This window comes from Podarcis cretensis (assembly GCF_951804945.1).
Source record: "Podarcis cretensis genome assembly, chromosome: 10".
Classification (NCBI taxonomy): Eukaryota; Metazoa; Chordata; class Lepidosauria; order Squamata; family Lacertidae; genus Podarcis; species Podarcis cretensis.
The window spans coordinates 57,559,055-57,574,238 of record NC_137179.1 but is presented as its reverse complement, the minus strand read 5'-3'; the positions used below and the strand labels follow the sequence as shown (position 1 = coordinate 57,574,238).

The 15,184-nt window shown below is 43.0% G+C and overlaps 1 protein-coding gene across 1 annotated transcript in view; it reads right to left on the bottom strand.

The window, feature by feature from the left end:
• CPED1 (cadherin like and PC-esterase domain containing 1) overlaps nucleotides 1-15,184 on the bottom strand; it is a gene marked incomplete at its 5' end in the record, with an annotated part of 119,267 nt that overhangs the window by 2,923 nt on the left and 101,160 nt on the right. The window contains 6 exons of the mRNA XM_079994120.1: nucleotides 1,187-1,333; nucleotides 3,894-3,981; nucleotides 5,719-5,820; nucleotides 7,826-8,046; nucleotides 12,330-12,466; nucleotides 13,637-13,754. Coding sequence (XP_079850246.1) covers nucleotides 1,187-1,333; nucleotides 3,894-3,981; nucleotides 5,719-5,820; nucleotides 7,826-8,046; nucleotides 12,330-12,466; nucleotides 13,637-13,754 — 813 coding nt within the window. The remainder of the gene's footprint in view (nucleotides 1-1,186; nucleotides 1,334-3,893; nucleotides 3,982-5,718; nucleotides 5,821-7,825; nucleotides 8,047-12,329; nucleotides 12,467-13,636; nucleotides 13,755-15,184) is intronic.

Genomic DNA, 15,184 nt, shown 5'->3' with positions numbered 1-15,184 from the left:
TGCAGCATAATGTCTGAAGCCCTAGTGTGGGTTGCCTTGGTGTGCTTGCATTGCAAATCTTTGCACCAAAGCTTGACAAACTGTTGTTGTTTAGTCGTTTAGTCGTGTCCGACTCTTCGTGACCCCATGGACCAGAGCATGCCAGGCACTCCTGTCTTCCACTGCCTCCTGCAGTTTGGTCAAACTCATGCTGGTAGATTCGAGAACACTGTCCAACCATCTCGTCCTCTGTCGTCCCCTTCTCCTTGTGCCCTCCATCTTTCCCAGCATCAGGGTCTTTTCCAGGGAGTCTTCTCATGAGGTGGCCAAAGTATTGGAGTCTCAGCTTCAGGATCTGTCCTTCCAGTGAGCACTCAGGGCTGATTTCCTTAAGAATGGATAGGTTTGATCTTCTTGCAGTCCAGTCTCAAGAGTCTCCTCCAGCACCGCAATTCAAAAGCATCAATTCTTCGGCGATCAGCCTTCTTTATGGTCCAGCTCTCACTTCCATACATCACTACTGGGAAAACCATAGCTTTAACTATACGGACCTTTGTTGGCAAGATGATATTTCTGCTTTTTAAGATGCTGTCTAGGTAAATCTCTCACTTGACAAAATATAGCCCTCTAATTGGCTCAAGGCCCCTCGGCACCACCGTCCCAGCAGGGGGCAAGAAGGAACCATGAGGCTCCTGGATGGGTGCTGAAAAACATCTGCCCCAGTTGGGGTGCAGGGTGGGCAAAGCCAATGTCCATGCTCCCAGCTTGCTAGCGGGATCCACAAAAGCAGCTTAGGGTTAGTTCGGACAGCAGTTGGGACGTCCGAAGGCCATGGCAAACTAGAGATGCTCTATTCACAATACAGTGGTACCTCGGGTTACATACGCTTCAGGTTTCATACGCTTCAGGTTACAGACTCTGCTAACCCAGAAATAGTACCTCGGGTTAAGAACTTTACCTCAGGATGAGAACAGAAATCGTGCTCCTGAGGCACGGCAGCAGCAGGAGGCCCCATTAGCTAAAGTGGTGCTTCAGGTTAAGAACAGTTTCAGGTTAAGAACAGACCTCCAGAATGAATTAAGTACTTAACCCGAGGTACCAATGTAATGTTGTGGCCTTGTTTAGCCCCCCCCCATTATTGCTCCCCAATCTTGCTTTGGCATGGGCACCCTTGGCTGGCGTCAAGGATTAAATGACAAGCAATTACCTCATGAAAATGGCACCCGCACTTCCCTTGCAAAAACTCCTTGTACCGTCCCATGGTAATAATAAAAGTATCAACCACTTCGTAGCCATATTGCTTTGCAGTGTTCAAAATAGCTTGGTTTTCCTTCCACAGATCTCGCACTTCGGCCTGCAATTGAAATCAAGTCATCTCATATTATCTCATTTATCCAGCTTTTGGTTAAATCAAGACATGTTATCATTGGGCCAGTAAGCATATGGATATTATGTACAGGTGTTGGGCTGGAGAAAAGATAACCTTAATTCTTGAGTTATTTGATCAGTGTTTCCCCCAGCAAATAGTTAAGCTCAAACATGTATTTCTTCAAAAGAGAGGAACAGAGGGGGAAATATTGTGTCCCTTAGATGTCACACCTTTTTAAATAACTAAACCCCAAACTTACAGATGTGCACAAATGAGAAGGTGCAAAAAGTGCTGTGCTCCAGTGTGGCAGTTTGGGACTAGAAACAGAATTCTACCATACCACATTGCATGCATTTAAACAATTTTCTAATTTTTTATTTTTATTTTTATTATTTTATTATGTTATTTATTTGGTTGATTTTTATTTTTTTATTTTTTTATTTTATTTATTTGAATGATTGATTTCTTCATCCGATGATCACAGGATGGTTTACAACATAAAAACACAAAAATACATACCATAGTAACAAACGAAAGCCATACCCACCCCCGACAGTTTAAAAGGCCACAGTTTGTTTAATTAGCCAAAAGCCTGGGAGAATAGATTTAATACATTTGGTATATAAAGCTGTTCTACAGTAACAAATGCATAGATGGTACATAGCCTGAAAGCCATAGATGATAATAATTGTATGGTACTGTATAAACATGTTTTTATTTTGGTGGTTGACAGAATGGATGAAGGGGCTTAAATTGTGGATACAAACTATCCCTAGAACCTGTTTTCAGTGCCAAGGCTCAACTCTGAAACACTTGATGTCAGAAAATATGAACGGGCCTCTAGATGGGTGCAAAGTACATTTCTTTAATCACTGAATATTCATAGGGTGGTTGCTCAACAGGATTTAAGGGAAAGAGCTTCCAAACCAGGCCAAACACTAACCCCTTCTGGCCAAGTGTTTAGATTTAAAGCCAATTTAGGGAGCCTCATTAAAATTAAGGTACAGTGCTGCTACTGTCTGTTTGTCAATTTATAGTTTGTTTATTTGATTGTATGTTTGTTTATCTGATTGTATGTTTGTCTGTTGGTTTGTTTGCTTTCCTGGCATAAATTTATCTATTTTAAAACAATAACGATATAAGATATACAGTTAAAAATAAAATAAAATAAAATAAAGGTACAGTGGTACCTTGGTTGTCAAACTTAATCCGTTCCGGGAGTCCTTTCGACTCCCGAAACCATTCAAAAACCAAGGCGCGGCTTCTGATTGGCTGCAGGAAGCCGCAGAAGCCACGTCGGATGTTCGGCTTCCGAAAAAGGTTCACAAACCGGAACACTCACTTCCAGGTTTGCAGTGTATGGGAGCTGATTTGTTCGAGAGCCAATCCGTCCAACAACCAAGGTACCGCTGTATTAGTAATACCAAAACATGCAGCACCATCTAGCTCAGTAAGTAGAGCAGGAGACTCTTAATCTCAAGGTTGTGGGTTCAAGCCCCACATTGGGCAAAAAGATTCCTGCACTGCAGGGGGTTGGACTAGATGACCCTCGTGGTCCCTTCCAACTCTACACTTCTACAATTCTACGTGTTTAGGATGAGGCGTAAAACATAACCTGGCAAAATGTAATGTTGTATGGGCATAGCAGCTGTGCTCAACAGGAACATGACCCACCATACTTCTGAGGAGCAACGTGTCAAACAATGACCGCTCCCCGCATAAAACGGGGATCTGGAGCGGCTCCATCAACACAGGCCTGGCTTCGCCTTCCCCCAGGTGGGATACCTAGAGGTCTCCGCCTACCTCAGTCAGTTGTCCAATCCCGCCTGGAGGAAGCGTTGCCAAGGAGACCAGGCCAGGTAGGGGAGGGGCTACCTGCCCACACAATTCTTTCCTGGGAATCCTCACTTGGCTCCAGAGCTTCTCCCACCCTACCCACCCTCAGTTAAGTCTTATTTTGCAGGTTAACTTTTCTTCACAGGTATGCAGGCGCTGCTACGTCAAGGTCGCTGTTAAAGGGCCGGAAAGGAATTCCCCTGCATTGGCAGGTTTCGCCTTTCCCGTAGCAAAACGTCACAACTTTGGCGGTATCAGGCCTTGGGCGGAATCCTTTAGTCTATCTTCCTCTTTGCAGCGGCGATACCAGGGTTCCCCGTTAAAGGGGTTTCTGAAGGGAGGCTTTGACCGTACACCGAAAGGTCGTCATTGCTCTCCCCTGCAGCAGCAGCATAACGGGGGCGGCCATCTCTGCTTGAACATATGTTCTCCAGAGCCGGCCCATCCTCCCCACACACACACTGGATAACCCTGATGTTCCCTGGGTCCCCGGTTGGGGACTGGGGAGGGATAATGCCCAATGCCTGAGCCAAAGTCTACCCACATCTGAAATATAATAAAGTTGTGGCCAATTTAATCCCATAGCACATTGTCTTGAGTCGTTATTCCACATGATGGGGGGGGGGCCCGCTCGGGATCTGGGGGACGCCACCTGTCCACGCAAAATAAAATTGCAAACCCATCCTAACGGAGAAAAAATGTAACCTACTGGTGACAAGAAATGCACTCCATCCACTGGCAGGTGAAAGCCCATTCCCAGGGATTTTATCACTACCAGGATATTTGACAGATTCGCCCTGTGGATCAAATGAAATAAAACACACACATTTTATTTACAGATATATAAAACTGACGTACCATAAGCACCTCTTACTTTTGTCTCCGTTTCGTATAATGTCCCATACAATGCAGAATCAGATAAAATGATGTCTGTTTGTTTTTTCTGGGAGCAGCCAGTTTGATACTGAGAATATGAGTTATCAAAAGTTTAGCACAGGGTTCACGAGCCCTTGGCTATCACCACGATACATTCCGGATCATGTTTTGTCAGTGAATTGTAGCTCATTTTGGTGAGTAGGGTTTTTTTCATTTTAATCTGTCTGGTATTTGTGTGACACCTTCCCAGCAACCAAAGTGAGCTCAAAATGGCTTACGATAGTAGCAAAGCACTGACAAATGAAAACATGCCCTAATACAAAAAACTGATGAGTTATGCAGAGTTGGCAAAGTTGACACATAAACTATGTGAGAAAGACAATTGTAACTTCAAGGAAGATTGGGAACTTTTTACAAGCTATTTAAAAAAACACACAAAATGACATGGACTCCTTGGCAGGTTTTGAATAAACATCCACAAATTTATTAATAGAATATATGACAGATAAGGTAATGATATGTACAAACTTTAACATGCAGAGAATAATATGTGCAAAGAAATCAGAAAGGTGAGCTGAGGGAAGTCTTTGGTGAGGGGGAAAGGGAGGGATGGGGAGGGGGGATAAAAAGGGGGGAAATAATGTAATTGATTATTTGGATTGATAATTTATTCTGCTGAAATTGTCTAATAAAAATATTTTTTTAAAAAAACAAACAAACATGCCCTAATACAAAAGAAATGCATGTCATTCCATAATTCACAGGCTAAAAATGAAGCTTGCAAGAGGACAGAGATGGAGACAGTGACATAGCATGGGTTGCCAGTGCCCGGGCCACATGAAGGGGGTACGTATGCACATTCCACTGTCTAACGGCATCGCCATCACCCAGCAGATCACAGCCCTAGAGCTGATAAAAGAAGAGTTGTTCTGTTGTCTGGAGAGGGAAGGTTGGCATATGTCCTGATTTTCCCAGAATACTGCAGCCTGCAGCAATGTCCAACAACTTTGGGCAAAAAAAGAGCTCAACAACTTTTCTCACCAGGTTTTCACCGTTTGAAATATGGCAACCCTAGAAGAGGTCACTTCCCGGTTCGCATGTAGAAACCCATTTTCAACTGAAGCACACAGTTGTATTGAGGCAGCACAGGGTGTTGAAATTTTGCACCCCTAACAATTTTGCGCCCAGGGCAACCGCTCCTATGGCCTCCCCCCATGCTTTACCACTGCACAGAGCACTAGAAAAGGTATTGAAATCCTCTGGAAGAATGGGCTTTGTGACGATGACTGCCGGAAAACCTTCTAGGCACGGAGAACTCATCATGTGAATTGAAGTGGAAGTTACCGTATTTTTTGCTCTATAAGACTCGCTTTTTCCCCTCCTAAAAAGTAAGGGGAAATGTGTGTGCGTCTTATGGAGAGAATGCAGGCTGCTCAGCTATCCCAGAAGTCAGAACAGCAAGAGGGATCGCTGCTTACGCTGCACAGCAATCCCTCTTGCTGTTCTGGCTTCTGGGATTCAGAATATTTTTTTTCTTGTTTTCCTCCTCCAAAAACTAGGTGTGTTTTATGGTCTGGTGTGTCTTATAGAGCGAAAAATACGGTATTTTACAGTTTGGTGCAAGAACAGCAACGAAAGACTGTAGCGTGGACACTTACCGCTTCAGCACTTTTTGAATAATATGTAAGTGGTTGAAATTGAGCCATTGGACACCACCGACAACTAATATAGTCTGGTCTGTGTTCTCTAGCGGCTGTGATCTGGAATAAAGAAGAAAGCCAAAACTGCAAAATATACCCTGCCGCAGAATCAGAACAGATGGCAAGCATTGACTTCAGCCAACCCTACAGGCCATTCCTGGCCACAAACGGCTGATGTCATTTAAAGTTACATAAGCTTAAAGAAATTAGAGACATATTAAGTAGTTATACTTTTTCTCGTTTTCATTTTGCACAAATCTAGATATATATTTGGCAAAGGCAGCACACACACACACACACACACACACACATATTGTCAGGGAAGAGAATTTCAGCATTGTGCCAAGATATCAGCATTGCACTGGAATTCGAAGGAGGTTATAGGGTGACCTCTTCACAATCTTCTCTTTTGCTCAATGTGCAAAAATAGCCATGGAATACTACTGAAATAAAGGGGGCATGAAGAAGAAGAAATAAACTGTGTCAGATGATACATCACTAAGAGGCAGAGTGTGATGTACAGCTCAGGACCGCAATACCTCAAGGACCGCCCGTTTCCATATGAATCTACCTGGACCCTGAGATCACCTTCTGACACACTCCTTCATTTGCCTCCTGCTCGAGAGGTCCAGAGGGTGGCAACAAAGGAACAGGCCTGTTATGCAGTGGCTCCCCATCTGTGGAACGCTCTCCTTAGGGAAGTTTGCCTGGAGCCTACATTATACACCTTTAAGCGCCAGGCAAAAACATTCCTTTTTAACCAGGCCTTTGGCTGATTTCATTTACATTCTATGCCCTTCTAAAATGGGGCTCTTTTCTGTGGGGAGGGTGTTATTGGGTTGTTTTTATTCTGATTATATATGTTGTGATCTTTTCTGTGAACAGCCCTGAGACCCCCAGGTATAGGGCAGAATATAAATTCACTAAATAAAAATAATAATATAGACCTAGAGACGCGGGTGGCACTGTGGTCTAAACCACAGAGCCTAGGGCTTGCTGATCAGAAGATCAGCGGTTCGAATCCCCGCGACGGGGTGAGCTCCCGTTGCTCGGTCCCTGCTCCTGCCCACCTAGCAGTTCGAAAGCACATCAAAGTGCAAGTAGATAAATAGGTACTGCTCCGGCGGGAAGGTAAACGGTGTTTCCGTGTGCTGCTCTGGTTTGCCAGAAGCGGCTTAGTCATGCTTGCCACATGATCTGGAAGCTGTCTGCGGACAAACGCCAGCTTCCTCGGCCAGTAAAGCGAGATGAGTGCACAACCCCAGAGTTGTCCGCGACTGGACCTAATGGTCAGGGGGTACCTTTACCTTTACCTTAGAGGCAGTTACTGAAGCTCTGCGTTAAGTAATCAGGACTGCCAACTTGCCCCCCCCCAATTGAGGGGTCTCAGCATCATGTGATGTGTCCCACCAACGCTCTTGTGTTGGCAGTGGGGGATGGGGTGCATGGAGGGTGATCTTCACCCTCCAAACATGCCGCGGATATACGCCAATGCTTGCCGATGCTCGCCTGGTGTCAGAGGATGGCAGCCCCCTCAAAAAAAATTGCGGGGCTCAGCTCCCTGCCCACAAATATTGAGGGGGACAAAGCCCCTTCTGCCCCCTATAGTTGGCACCCTAAGTAGTAATTCCTTCTCATCAATACAAGAATTGAATAAAACGTCTCCAAGGGACTCAGAACCTCTCATAAATTCCTTCCCTCTTGTGGCTAGAGCAGGAGTCAGCAAACTTTTTCAGCAGGGAGCTAGTCCACTGCCCCTCAGACCTTGTGGGGGGCCGGACTATATTTTGAAAAAATAATAATGAATGAATTCCTATGCCCCACAAATAACCCAGTGATGCATTTTAAATAAAAGCATACATTCTACTCATGTAAAAACATGCTGATTCCTGGACTGTCCGCGGGCCGGATTTAGAAGGCGATTGGGCTGGATCCTGCCCCCAGGCCTTAGATTGCCTACCGATGGGCTAGAAAATGCTGGCATAGAGACATTGGATGCAAGGAAATCAAGTGAATCGCTGTCAAAAATGGAACAATGCCTTGGGAAACAGACGCTCTATCATACCTGAGAAGCAGCTGCTTGAGAGCCTCTTCAAAGGTTGGTCTTTGCTTTACGTCAATCCAAAACTGGGGGTAATAGGAGTAGCTGATAAAAGTGTCCCCGTTGTTCACGTTATGATAGAACTTCATGTCATGAGCCTTTTGCCATTCTTGGAGAGTCTCGTTCACTCTCTCTATTAAGTAATACATCATCCCTCTGTTGGTGGAATCGCCAATGAAAAGAACCTTTAAGGGCGAAAAAGCATATTGCAGCATTTCATGTTCTCAAGTTTGCAGGCATCTGCGGAACGAAAGCAGCTTAAATCGAAGTGCTTTTGCTCAGCCGAGAGGCTATTTTCTTATAGTCAATGAATTTCTACACCACCAGTTGTCACAAATAACCTCCGGGCCATTTGCGCGTAGAAAATCATTAAAGGGACAAAACGCAATCACACCATAAAACCAATACTAACATCTGTAGGAAGCCAACAACGAAAAGCAGTACCCCATTACAAGTGGACAACATTGATCAGGTACTTTCAAATACTTAGGGGGAAATACGCCATGTATAAACGACATCAACCTGCCTGCTCTGCTGCAGGTATTTGTAGGTATTTGTGTTCCACTTCTAATTCTGGCAAGGCTAACAAGTCGCTAGAAGCATCCATGTCATGTAGAAAGACAGGAAACTGACTTATACCAAGGTGTAATCTACACACATATGAAAACCATTATAAAAATGCTATTATTTTTTTTTAAAAAAAGAAGCATTTTTTAAAAATACATTTAATTTTCCATAAGGCTCGCCATCACCATCTAGTGTTGCGTTGTATATTGCACATAAAGGTAAAGGTAAAGGGACCCCTGACCATTAGGTCCAGTCGTGGCCGACTCTGGGGTTGTGGCGCTCATCTCGCTTTATTGGCCGAGGGAGCCGGCGTACAGCTTCCAGGTCATGTGGCCAGCATGACTAAGCCGCTTCTGGCAAACCAGAGCAGTGCATGGAAATGCCATTTACCTTCCCGCTGGAGCGGTACCTATTTATCTACTTGCACTTTGACGTGCTTTCAAACTGCTAGGTTGGCAGGAGCTGGGACCGAGCAACGGGAACTCACTCCGTCGCGGGGATTCAAACCGCTGACCTTCTGATCGACAAGTCCTAGGCTCTGTGGTTTAACCCACAGTGCCATAAAGCACACTTAAAACGTTTTACTTGCAGCTGTATAGCTGAGTCCCAGGTCTACATAGTCTGGGATTGGCCTGCCAAGCTTTCAGGCTGGAGTTTTCCCCAGTCCTACCCAGAGATTGAACTTCTGATTTTCTGCAAGCAGAGCAGATACTCTGTTGTTGAGTTATTCCCCCTGCCCAACCGAGCTAGGGCTCTTCACGTGTTTTGTGATCTGTAACTGTGCTTTGCCCTTAACACAAAGCAAGTGGGAAAGAATGGCAATTAATTACCATTCAATTTCAACTAAAGAATGTGCGATAATTATGGTCTTGGTCAAGATATTGCCCAGCATTATAGCACTGGACAGCTCTGTTGGAAAATGACCACAAGCTAAAATTTAAACTATTTGACAATTGCCTAGTGTAGAAGGAAGTCTGTGCTTTTTGCTGCAAGGAGCGAGCATGGAAATATCTCATTATGTCTATAAAATGGGATTAAATCATGGAATTAATTAGACAGGTATCATAAATCAGGCACAGTTAAGAGACTCACAGCAGAATCTAACCGCATCTACTCAGAAGTAGGTCCTACTGAGTTCAAACTTTCTCTCAGGTAAGTATGTTTTAGATTGCACCTTTAACTCTAAAATGCTCCTTTAGGTAAAAGTATACAAGTTCCTGTTTAAACAGGTGTATTGTAAGACCGTTAGTAAATATTGTCTTTTTAATATTTCGTGTTCTTATATAATACATTGCTGAGGGCGTTTTATTACAGCAGTAAAATGTGAATTGCTTTACCATAATAAATAATATGTATGCTTCATCACCTTTCACTTAAAATGTAATTGTGCAATTAGGTATACCTAGTTATCTGAACAACTACTTATTATTCATGACCTGTTCCTCACTTCAACTTTTTCTGAAAAGTTGACGTGTACAATAATTAAAGTTTTATGCTTCAGCACATCACTGAACTATTACGGTAAAAGTTAATTAACCATAAACTTACATGAGGTTTTGTGACACAGATGTAAAACTAATTAAACCATTTTTATTTGGTTTTCACATTCCCCCCCCCCCCCAACACTGTTAAGCTCATGTCATTTCCCAAATGGATACAATTTAACAAATGTAATATAGCCTTCACATAGTTTGCGTTAATAAGGGCTTCAAAGACAAATTGCTGCATATAATATGAAAGGAAGTGAGTAAAGAACTTCTCAACCCGGAATTCCTTTCAGACTCCACATATGACTGATTAACTTTGCTAGCACATCATTAATCTATATAGACCCTCTTAAAAAAAAAATACTTTGGGGAATTTATATATTTCCCCTTTTCATGTCTCAGCCAATCCATGGCTTTCATTTCACCACGGGTGATCTTGAGTTAGTATTGACAGAAATAATTCAAGCACAAGGTCACATGCATGGAAATGGGGGGGGGGGAGTGGTTCAGATGAAGGCAATAGCACCTATTAGAGATAGACTGAAACTCCACTCCTGGGTGGAATCTACACACATATAAAAAAATGCTGTGAAAATGCTTTTTAAACAAGTTTTGAAAAATATGTTGAATTTGGCATAGCTCACTCTCGCCATCTAGTGTCACATTTGTATATCACACTTTACAGCGCATTTAAAAAGTTTTATTTGCAGCTGTATAGCTGAGTCCCTGGACACATTTAATGGCTCCCATTGGACCAAGCATTCATTGCACAGCATTAATTTGTGTGTTAATTTGTGTGTTATATTCCAGCATTCACATGATGTAAAAGCCACTTCTAGAAATCTAGCGGAATAATGTGCAAGTTTAGTGCTAATTTCCGTGTTATATTTGCTTCCAGAAAAAAATAAAAATGTTTGCAATCCTGGGATCCACTTGCAAGCCTGGAAGTTTGTATAGGGCTGTGCACCTATAGGGTGCTCTGTAAGTGGGATTCCTTTAGGAATCACTTTTCCTCTCCTTAGCAAGTGATCCTGCAGGGTCCCAGGAGAGGCTCCACAACCAGCTTTCCTTAAGAAAAGCTCCTTTTCCTACAGCTGGGTTTAAGTGTTCCTTAATTTGGATAACATATAGCAAAATCTGTACTTTTTTTTTTTTTACTTACTTGTAAAACTTGTGCCACCGGCTATTGTACCTGAGCCACAGATCTCTGTCAAATGTTAGACAGTCAAGCCATGCCTATTAAGAATTTCCAAGCAACCATCTTAGAATGTTCACTACAAGAAAAGTCAGTCTAGTGAGGTCCGCCTGAGACCTGCACAAGAATGTGAAAGAAGGAAGATTTGTTAAGATTATTAGGCAGAAGCAATGCCATGCATTAGATACCTAGCTAAAGAAACAGAGTGCATGCAAAGTGTGTCTATTCTCCAACCATAATACAGTGGTACCTTGGTTCTCAAACACCTTGGTACTCAAACAACCTGGAACCCAAACACTGAAAACCCGGAAGTGTTTATGAACTTTTTTCATAAGCCGAACGTCCTCCGTTTTGAGTGTTATGCTTCCGATTTGAGTGCCTCACTTCCCTTTTGGGTGTTACGCTGAGGTCTGTCTGTTTTTGCTATTTATTTTGTGGTTTTGTTTTTTGCGGCTCTTTTTGTGTGTGACTATGTGGAACCCAGTTCAGCTATTGATTGCTTGATTGTGTGACTGCAGTACATTGTTTATTGCTTCCATTTTATGGATCAATGGTTTCGTTAGATAGTAAAATTCATGTTAAATTGCTGTTTTAGGGGTTGTTTTTAGAAGTCTGGAACGGATTAATCCATTTTGCATTACTTTCTATGGGAAAGCATGCCTTGGTTTTGGAACGCTTTGGTTTTGGAACAGACTTCCGGAATGGATTAAGTTTGAGAACCAAGGTACCACGGTACGTTGTGTTTTAGTCTTCATCTCAAACATGTCACATCTTAATGTGTGACTGGGACCTACAGTGGTACCTCGGGTTAAGAACGTAATTCGTTCTGGAGGTCCGTTCTCAACCTGAAACTGTTCTTAACCGGAGGTACCACTTTAGCTAATGGGGCCTCCCGCTGCCACCGCGTGATTTTGGTTCTCATCCTGAAGCAAATTTCTTAACCCGAGGTACTATTTCTGGGTTAGCAGAGTCTGTAACTCAAAGCATCTGTAACCCGAGGTACCACTGTATTTCATTCAATGCCTGAATACTGTCAAGTCAAGGCCAACTAGAAATGAAAGCACAACGGTCACAGGGAGATAATTCTGAAGTAAATCAAGGCTACTTTAATATATTAATAGCGTATATTCATGTGCAAACTTATGCCGAGGACAATGTATTCGGCACTGAGATAAGCTAAATCCCTTTTCAGCTTTCCTGTTCCAAATTTACAACCTACCTTTTTGTTTTTTACACATTCTTGCAGCTCTGGTTTGTTCACAATGGGATATTGACAATTGTGCGGCTGCCATGTTATCTGCCTCCAATCACAGGTTCTATTGTCAGAACAACTCAGACAGGGCACGATCCATTGTCCTAAAAACAGAACATAACCACACTTTGGTTTTCATCTGGGCTTTTGTCAAACACACTTGTATTTGCTGTTACTAGGAGGAGGCATGTGTGACTAGGACAAGATTTCTTCCTACCGCCTGGTCACTGACTGCCAGACAAGACCTCAATGTGACAACCTTTAAGCTTGGCAGAATAACGCAAGAATCTTATTTCTGTATCTGCCTTTCCTCCCAGGAGCTCAAGGCTGTGTAGATTACCCCCCACACACCCCATTTTCTCCTCACAACAGCCCTGTGGGTTAGGTTAGGCTCAAAGATGGTGACTGGCCATGGGGTCACCCAGTGGGAACTTAAACCTACTTTATACCAGGTCAGATCATTTGTCCATCTAGACCAAGGTTTCCCATCATCCCTGACCACTGGTCCTGCTAGCTAGGGGTGATGGGAGTTCTAGTCCAAAAACAGCTGGAGACCCAAGTTTGGGAAACAGGCCTAGGTGTTTCATATCACCTGCTACCTGATCCTTTCAACTAGAGATAATGAAGAATGAACCTGAGAACCTGCCCATGAAAGGCTTGAGCTCCATCACAGATTTTCGATCCCTTCTCTAAACATTGCAAAGCTATAGTTTTTATAATTAATTTATACAACACTAGACAAGTGTTGAACAAAGTTCCTGCTGTCAACACTTGCCTCTCCTGGTTCCTTAGGAGATTAGGGGTTTTTTCCACTGTAGTATCTAAAGAAAAGCCTTCCTCATTCTGTATAAAGCTTTGCCCATCTTAAGCTGCCACCACGAAAGGAGAGAGTCTTCTTTCCTTTAATACTATTTTAAAAGTCTTTTTCACCAGCTCATTTCCATCAGTATCCTATGCATGTTGACTCAGGAGCTAAAACCCATTGTGGTCAAGGGAGCTTATTTCTTGATAATAATGGGTATAGGAATATCTAGGAGTAGTAAGGAATTGTGCACTTTTTAGCAATATTAAAATATTGTTATATATCCAACAGACATTTGTTTCTCAAGAAGCACACAGAGTTTTGACCTAACCTAGCTGTGTCATCAGCATTCAAAGTTCATGGTTCATTCTTGATCTTTTTCGCTTAATGTGGCTCCCTGTAGCAAAATAACCTGCATTCTAGTGGAACAGGATGCGTTTCTGAACCTGTATGAAATATGTCAGGAACAAACCTTTTGTGTCTCCCGTTTCACATGTTTTCAACTGCGGCTCTGAAATGGCTGACAGGTAGTCAGCAGAGAGAGGTTGCAAGCCACAGGGTTCTTCAGGATGAATGAGTGTGCCACAATCCTGTATTAAAATGTGCAGATACGATTTGTTAACACCCAGCCATTATTTTGTAATATCACATATAAAATACATTGAACAATACAATATTAAGAACTCCCCAGTTAAGAGAATGTTGCAAGGGAAGCTGTTCTTTCCTGGTTCCTGCTGTCAGACTTAGCTGGTTCTGAAACATGACCAAAAATCAAACATACATAATCCCAACTCTGCAAATATAGACTTTTTCTTCTTCTGGGGATGCACAAGTCTCTCAGTCATAGTTTCATTCAGCTTATTGCTTTCAGAATCTTAAGATCAGTTCTCAACATTTCCACATCTGTTTGCAATTTTAAAAAGTTATCATGGAAATTCGTCATGTTATCTGCGTCAATTTGTACTAAAATACAAATTATAGAATAAATTATAAAATAAAAGGGACGTGGGTGGTGCCGTGCTTTAAACCACAGAGCCTAGGACTTGCCGATCAGAAGGTCTGTGGTTTGAATCCCTGCGATGGAGTGAGCTCCCGTTGCTCAGTCCCTGCTCTTGCCCACCTAGCAGTTCGAAAGGATATCAAAGTGCAAGTAGATAAATAGGTACCACTCCAGTGGGAAGGTAAACGGTGTTTCCATGCGCTGTTCTGGTTTGCCAGAAGCGGCTTAGTCATGCTGGCCACATGACCTGGAAGCTGTACGCCAGCTCCCTTCGCCAATAAAGCGAGATGAGCGCCACAACCCCAGAGTTGGCCACGACTGGACCTAATGGTCAGGGGTCCATTTACCTTTTTACACATGGTGGTTTGCAACTTTGCCTAATATACCAGTTTTGCAAAGCAATTTCCCCCTAAAATAATACATTTTTTGTATGTCATTGTCACGAATATATGCATTTCTAAGGATTCTTTACCACAGTTTATGCACTTTTGTACATGTTACTTGGCTTGATAGCTGTATTGTAAAATTCAGTGTAGTGTGCATTTTGAAGGATGATAGTGTTTTGTTTTGTTTTGTTTTGTTTTAAATTTCTATACAGCTCTGCATCTGAGGATCATAGGGCAGTTCACATATAAAGACACAAGAATACAGTGGTGCCTCGCAAGATGAAAATAATCCGTTCCGCGAGTCTCTTCGTCTAGCGGTTTTTTTCGTCTTGTGAAGCATCCCTATTAGCGGCTTAGCGGATTAGCGCTATTAGCGGCTTAGCGGCTTAGAAAAAGGGGGGAAAGGGGAAAAAACTCGCAAGACTCGCAAGACGTTTTCATCTTGCGAAGCAAGCCCATAGGGAAATTCGTCTTGCGAAGCGCCTCGAAAAACGGAAAACCCTTTTGTCTAGCAGGTTTTTCGTCTTGCGAGGCATTTGTCTTGCGGGGCACCACTGTACACGAGAAAACAAAAACAGTACCTCACCCCCCAGTTGAAAAGGCAAAGGCCTGGGAGAGGATTTTGCCTGATGCC